This window comes from Copidosoma floridanum, unplaced genomic scaffold (assembly GCF_036245765.1).
Source record: "Copidosoma floridanum isolate Cflo_tuat_1 unplaced genomic scaffold, Cflo_Japanese_pri ptg000027l, whole genome shotgun sequence".
In the NCBI taxonomy this organism is placed as follows: domain Eukaryota; kingdom Metazoa; phylum Arthropoda; class Insecta; order Hymenoptera; family Encyrtidae; genus Copidosoma; species Copidosoma floridanum.
The window spans coordinates 13631994-13639830 of record NW_028321904.1 but is presented as its reverse complement, the minus strand read 5'-3'; the positions used below and the strand labels follow the sequence as shown (position 1 = coordinate 13639830).

Here is a 7837-nt window from a genome sequence, read left to right as displayed (position 1 = left end):
GTACACACGCGAGAAAAGCGTCGTGGAGTTCGGTCGGCGTAAGAGGTATAGCGACCGAAAGCATGGGGCCCCTGCCCAAGCGGCTCCGGACGAATCGACGAATGCGTACGAGGAAGCTTAGTAGCATGCGTAAGTTGGAGAATTGCTCGAGGTAGCTGGCGTCGAGCTGCTGCACTACGCAGCAGATGGATGAATGCTGGTTCAGTGCGGTGAGTGGGTCTAGGGGCCACGAGTCGACGTCCTCGGCGAGCCAAGCGGGGCCCTCCCACCAAGTGCGCTGCGAGCGAAGGCCGGTCATGTCGGCACCTCTAATCGCGAGGTCGGCTGGATTTGACTGGGTCGGCACGTATCGCCAGACGCTCGAAGGCAGGATTTCTATGCGTGACAGTGGTCGACAGGTACGCGTAGCTCGTCGGCACCGGCCCGCAGGAGCTTGGCGGCAATCAGTGCGGCGCGGAGCTCGAGGAGCGAAATCGTCATGCGCGCGAATGTCTCTGGCGCCGGCTTGAGCGAGCGAACCGGCGAGAGCTTCGTCTGAGCCAGAAAAATGTGTCAGAGCGCCGGCCCAGCCCCGGGCGCGAGGCGAGAGTAGATGACGGCTGCCATCGCACGGCGACTGGCGTCCGAAAAGCCGTGCAGGTGAAGCTCGGAAGAAGGCCCGACTCCGATCCAGCGCGGCAAGGTGAAGGTGGAGATGGCCTGGAGCTCGGCGGTAAATGCCGCCCATTGGCTAGTCATTGAAATCGGCGCAGGCTCGTCCCAGCCCAGTCTGGCGCGCCAGAGATCCTGGAGCAAGAGCTTGGCATTCAACACGATCGGCGCGAGCCAGCCGAATGGGTCAAACAAACCCGCGAGCACCACGAGCATCGTCCGCTTTGTGCTCTGCGGCTGGAGTGGTGGAGGCGTCAACTGAAAGCAGTCTGACGGTAGATCCCACTTGACCCCGAGCTCGCTGACGAGGCCTTCAGCGCTGAGCTGCTCCCAGGTCGGACGTAAGCGGACGTCCTCAGGCAGATCGTCGAGCAGCTCACGGACATTGGCCACCCACTTTCGCAGGGGAAAGCCGCCGGCCTTCATGAGCCCACTCAGCTGGTCGTGGAGGCGCCGAGCCGCGGTGACGTCGTCGGCCCCAGAGAGAAAGTCGTCGGCGTAGTGGTCACACAGGGCGGCTGACACAGCTTCGGGCCAGTTGTGGCCTTCGTCCTGGCATAGCTGTTGGAGGGTACGCAGCGACAGGTAAGGCGAGCACGATTCGCCGTAAGTCACAGTGAGCAGCTGGTAGTGGGTTGGAGGCTGGCTGGGATCGGCAGCCCAGACGATCCGCTGCAGGTCGACGTCACGGTAGTCGATCTAAATCTGCCGGAAAATCATGCGGATGTCGCTGCAGAACGCGATGCGGTGCCGATGGGAGCGCGGCTTGGAGTCTGGGTCCAGCGTGGAGGACGTCGTTCAAGCTGTGGCCACTGGAAGTCGGGTTGGACGCGTTGAAGACTACTCGGAGCTTGCGCCCGCGGTCAACATGCTGCCAGATGCCATGATGATGGATGTAATTGACGGGCCCAGCTGTAGCTGCAAGCTCAGCGCTGGTGAGCGGGCGCATGTGGCCCATCGCGAGATAGTCAGCCATGAATCGACTATACTCCACAGCCATGTCGGGGCTTCGCCGAAGCCGGCGTTGCAGGGCTGCCAAGGAGGCCTTGGCGCTCTGAAGACTGTCGCCAAGAAGAAGCGAACCGCTACCCTTCAGCGGGAGGTGTACGATGTACCGTCCGTCCGCGGCGCGTCGGTGGTCTGCGAACGCACGCTCGCACTCGATGTCCTTATCTGAGCGGCGGTGAGCCTGAGGAAGATTCTCCATCTCCCAGAACCGCTGTAGCAGAGTGGTCAGCTCGTTGTGCCAAGGCGGAGCCACGTCGGATTGGGCGGCTGCACAGATAGCCGACGTACCTGGAGCGAGCCCGACGGCACGGCCTGCCAATACCCAGCCGAAGACTGTGCGCTGCCCGACGATTTCTCTTCGTTGAGTGTAGCCAGGTCATAGCAGCAAATGGTAGTAGTCGGCACCGATGAGGAGGTCGACGCGTTGTGGCTTGCCAAACGAAGGATCGGCGAGGCCCTCGCAGTCAGCCCACTGCCGGATCGCCTCCAGGTGCAGCGGGGTGGAGGGGGATACCAGGCCGAGCCTGGGCAAACACAGCGCCATCAGCGCGACCGGTGGTGCGGGCTCTTGAAGCTCGAGGCGGAGATGGGCCCGGACTCTGGACCGGACGGCGGATTCGGCGCCGACGCCGGAGATGCTGGCTTCGATGGTTTCTAGTCGTGCGCCGACCAGGCGCGCGAGAGTCACAGAGATGACGGTGACCTCGGAGCACGCGTCGATCAGCGCTCGGGCCGGAACTCGACGACCAGAAGGACCGCTCAGATGAACGAGGGCGGTCGGAAGCACGGCTAGTCACGCTTGAGGTGACGCGTCAGTCGAGTGCTCTCCCGATGAAGAGGTGAGCGGGTCCGTGCGGGGCTGCTTTGATGATGTAGAGCCGTCGGGCCGTCCCAAGCGGCGGCGACGGGCACCATCGTGCAGTGAGCTGTGATGCTGCTCTCGGCAATATTGGCAAGCCGACCGGGAGGGGCAGTACTTCACAGCGTGCCCGGGTCGGAGGCAATTGAAGCACAGCCGTGCCTGGTAGACGAGCTCCCTCCGTGCGCGTACATCAAGCCCCTGGAACTGCGCACAACGCCCGGGATAATGGCCCTCATGGCATGCCGGGCACGACGGCGTATCGTTGCTCGTGGCGAGGGCGTGGTAATTGCGTCCTGATGTCGAGGAGTTCGAGCGTGCGGCTGTCTCGCTGAAGGGACGTACGGGCTGCGAGGCTTCGACAGAGCTGGCGGCGCGGCAACGGCGCCGAAGAAAGTCGGTCAAGGTGGCGAATGTGGCGACGTCAACCTCGGAGCCGGAAACAGTACTCTCCAACCGTTGGAGCTCCTCCTCCCATGCACGCCTCGTCGCTGGATCCATGCCAGTCATTCCACACGAGACAAACCAATCGTCCCAGCCGGCTACGGGACGACCTAAGGCGCGAAGCTGGTCGCGATGTTTTTCCAGGGTGTCCAAGAGGCTCTGCAACCCGCGGGACTCGTCACTGAGTGGCTTGATGTTCCGCAGGGCTGTGACATGGTCGTGGACGAGAAGGCGGCTGTGCTCGTAGCGCGCTTCAAGCAGAGCCCATGCCGTAGAGTAATTGGCCTCGGCTACCTGGACCGTATCGAGGGCCGTCTTAGCGTCTCCCTGAGCAAGCGACTTCAAATAGAACAGGCGCTCGACGTTGGTGAGTTGGCAGTCCTCGTGGATCAGCGCTCGGAAGAGATCACGGAAGCTCTCCCAGTCTTCTCGTCTCCCGGAGAAGTTCAGAATGCTGATTCTCGGCAAGCGAGGCCCACGGCTCGAAGCCGGGTTCCCTGGGCCCGGAAATGGCCCGGGAGGGACAGGTGCCGGCGCCAGGGAGTCTCTCGCGTCGTGGAGGCAAGACCGCGCGTCGAGGTAGTGCGCTTCCACGTCAGTGTACAGCTGGACCAACCGAGACGCCTTTTCCGGTGGCGGAGCTTCGATGAGCTTGAGATGGTTGGCTCGAAAATCGCCCCAATATCTGCCGAGCAATTCCAACCTTACTTCTACCATACCCGAGCTCCAGCGGGCTGGCTCCATCTCATGAATGGTGCGGGCCAGGTGGCCAACAATCTCGGCGAGAGCCGACTGAGCACCGAACAGCGCGGTCCAGCCTTCGTCCATTCCAAAACATTAGTATTCGACGCTTGAGCGGAATATGCCACCGAGCCACAGCTGGCGGTGTTAGGGGGGTCGACAATTCGAGTCGAATCGGCAGGCAACGCGCTTGAGCGGACAAGATGGCCGACAAGGAGGCTGTCGGCGGATCATTGCAACAATGGCGGCTTGATAAAGCCGGGCCACGTCTATACCACTCGTTAACTTTGGCCGTGAGCGACACAGCCTGCTTGCCGCCGTGGTTGGGCCAATTGACTGGACCGCGAGCTCTGTTTTCACAGACAGTGGTTTATAGTTAATCAATATTTCAATCACTTATACTCTATCACTGCTTTTATTTTCACATTTATTTCGTGTAACTTTCAAACTCTCTTGCGAGCTCAAGGCCAGTGCGTGTTTACATATTGTATTATTTAACTTGACTCTTTTCTTTCTACATTCTTCGCTTTTATATATTTTAATAGTTCATTGCCTTAAGACTATAGACATTATTTCTTTTCTCCTGTATTATTTGACCTTTACTATTTTTGTGAATATTAACTGTGATTTTTCTTGGCCTTTGAGTGACATTAAAAGTTGTTATTTTTATGCTGATTAATTTTATTGTGTTTTATTGTGTCTTCCCAATCACCCTATCCGAGCCTAGTGTGTGCTAACGCATACACCTCGAACAACAAGTGTATTTTATACACACACACATATATATATATATATATATACCGTATATATACACACCGTAAAAGTGTCAAGGGGTGCACTTGGTAGCCGACTAATTTGAGAACTTTTCTTTAACCTTGTCGAGGAATCAGCACAATCCGAATGATTCTAACGTGTATATGTTAGTATTTAACTAAAAAGCTAGCTCTCCTTGTTTTGCCTTTTGTCTCACAGACTTACATGCACAAAGTAAAAAATTTACTTACTTATAATTAAATTTAACTTGAAATTGACTTCTTGTACGTCCAATTAGATCGGATATACGAATCTTGAAATCAACGTAAGGATGAAGGTGATTTGGAGGTAAGAACCGACAATCCCACTCTCAGTTATGGCCTTGTAAGCATGAAGGCCATTATACGCCTTTTTAGTCTTCATACTACTACGGCCTGTACACAGGGATGGCAATGCACTTTAGAAAAGTGTACTAAAACAACACTTATACCTGATGGTGTACTTACCTAGGTACAAACGCTTTTAAACAACGTGTACTTGCTAGATCTGTGATTACACATCATAGAAACCCTGATTAAGAATATTTATATATATATATTGAGAGTACGCATATAAGGGTGCCTTATGTGGGTGTGTCCACGAGAGCGTTGGGGGACAATTTAGCATGGGGAGTGCGCGAGAATTGAGTTGGTAAGGAACGCGCATCATGACGGCGGCGTTTGGTAGTGGTCCGGGCCTCGCTGAAGAGGAGCTCGCTAAAGAGAGCTCGGGTAGGCAGTTCGAGCCCAAGGGGACGACACAGGGATCAACGAGGGATCCGTGTGGGACAGCTAGCACTTCTTGTCTGCCACCGGAACTCTCCAAGAGAAGCGAAAGGCATAACTACACACTGCTGCACGGTTGAAAGATAGTTAGTGCTTCCTTCGTATTCTGGCATTGTCTTCTCATCAACTTTTGTTTATGAGTTTAGACTCAGGACAGAAAGTCTCCCTGGTTGCTTAATTGATTTAACCAAGTGGTGGTCCTGAGTCGGCAACCAGTAACGAAGGAAAGCTATTTTCTTTGTGTGTTAAGTTTCTCAGTGCGCATTGGTTTGACTTGGAGGAGGATCCTCGGTGTATTCTTGTATTTTTTTTATCGGACGTCGCGTTTCTCTGAAAATAATTATTCGAGTCGTTGGTAGGAGCAGAGTATTTTTTCTATTTTTTGGATAGTATATGATAAGCGTTGATCTCACTTACTGAGACCATTAAGTTGGTAGATTCAAATCCCCGGCTGTTTAGTCAACCGAGAGGTCACTTTCCGACCGCTTTTTTATCATTCTTGGGGAGTTTCCGTTTGTTGGGAATTATTTTTATTTGATGAGTTTTTGATCGGGTAAACGACACTCTCGTTATGTGGTTTATACAGTGGCACGGGCCGTATGTGTACGCTGCCTCTGGATTTTTCTTTTCTTTTGATTTGAATATACAGTTTCGATATATCAAAACTGTAGAGTATGAGCCGCGGTGCATTCCGATGATATTACTTTTATTATTTTAATCTATAATAATTTTAGACGTAGGTAAATTACCTTCCCCTTTATTATTTTTTGTTTTTGTGTTAATAGAGTTGTGTTTTGAGTTCTTGTTAGTGAATAGTTTGAAAGCCTATCTCTAATAAAACTAAGTTTGACCGAGAAGGGTTACGTAGTTGCGAGAGGCGATATATCGGGAAGATTCCACAAAAGTGTTCATGAATCAATCATACATTTTTTCTTGTAATCCAAGGTGGTGCGATTCTTTGTTTTAACTTTTTAAGTCTAAATTTTGATTACTTTATCTGATCATGCGATGACCTTTTACAAATTTATTGGTGAATACAAGACGTTTTTTATTTGTATAACTTATTCTTCAATTCTTGAAACACACAAAGTTTAATTTATGTGGCATTAATTATTGTTCTGTAAACCATCGGAAATGAGTTTTGATTATTGAAATACATAATCGAGTATTGGAGCTGAGAATACGATTTATATTTTGTTTTTCGTTCATCATTTAAGTTTAAATAAGTATTGCAAAGCTAATCAAAACTTCCATTGAGTTTTGACATTATTCAGTTGCCTCCACCCTAAACTTCTCTGTCTGCCATTATTTAGCCTCAAACCACCCTTAACAAAAATGGACCGTTGCAATATGTACATACACACATACATACACACGATTTTCAAGTATGTTAGATGTAGCCTTATCCGCAATCGATAACATTATAGTGCACTTTTTAACAGAAACCGTTGTAACTAACTGATGCGTGACCTCTAAAAAACATAAGCTGTATGGACAATTCACATTAACATTGACGTATGATCTATAATACTCTTATTAAACTAACAACTTTATATTTAACATATAGTTAATACTGTGTCTTCGAAGAATATACATAAAATAAACTCTGAAGTACGTGAATAGTTAGCAGAGCTTCACACACAAAAAAAGATCTAAATAAATTAAAATTAATGGGACATAATTTAATCAATTTTTTAGCTAAGACGTGCATTTTTTAAATAAAATAGCACTAAAGACATCTTATTAAACTACTTATCCTGAAGTGTAAATATGTACACATCAAAAATTCTGTATCACCGAAAGAAAGGGTTTACAATAGCATTTGTCATTTAACAATTTTATATGTATGATCGGTGCATCTCAGGGTTGACGGTTTTAGAATTAGTAAAATCTAAAGTCCAAATTCTGACTCAAAGTGTTTACACTATCCATTGTAGATCTCGTATCACACTTTTTTCCGCTTAAATAAATTTCTGGAGATTTATAACAATTATAGTAAAAAATGTCAATTTTGAATAATTTTTATTTCATTTTATTAATTTTGAGGGTTGTTTTGGCACACTATATCATACTTACACTACCCATTGTGTATCCTGTATAACATTTACTGTCTCTTTAATCAATTTCTGTCGATATGTAACAATTACAGTAAAAAATATCAATTTTACATAATTTTTTTGGTATTTTGTCAACTTTGAGGGTTGGTTTCACCCTCTTGAAGGGGATGTTTGGAATGCGAACCACTTTTTCTATATTTTGTTTTAAATAAGCTGTTAGATAAGAAAAGAACCATTAAGATTGTTTAATTCGTCTTGGAGATATTTCATTTCCGGAAAAAAAACTCGTTTCGTTCCACTATGCGTCGGTCATAACGCGCTCCTTACAATTATCCGTCACTACTAATCACCACTTTTTTTCTCGATGCGTGATCGGATTTATCAACAAATCCGTTCCTTCGGCAAAGTCCGGTCTCACTAATACCAGTGCATCTGTAAAAGCCCCCTTTCATTTATCCAACGCTTTCTGCTGCTCGCCTCCCCACTCCTACGCTTGCTTT

The 7837-nt window shown here is 49.3% G+C and overlaps 1 protein-coding gene across 1 annotated transcript; it reads right to left on the bottom strand.

Moving 5' to 3' along the window:
- Window positions 1-552: 552 nt before the first annotated feature.
- Window positions 553-1858, bottom strand: LOC111643564 (uncharacterized). The gene is made up of 2 exons (XM_089595715.1): window positions 1403-1858; window positions 553-1350 (listed from the first exon to the last, which is right to left on the bottom strand). Exons 1-2 carry the CDS (start codon window positions 1856-1858, stop codon window positions 553-555), a joined length of 1254 nt encoding a protein of 417 aa, XP_089451841.1.
- Window positions 1859-7837: the final 5979 nt, after the last annotated feature.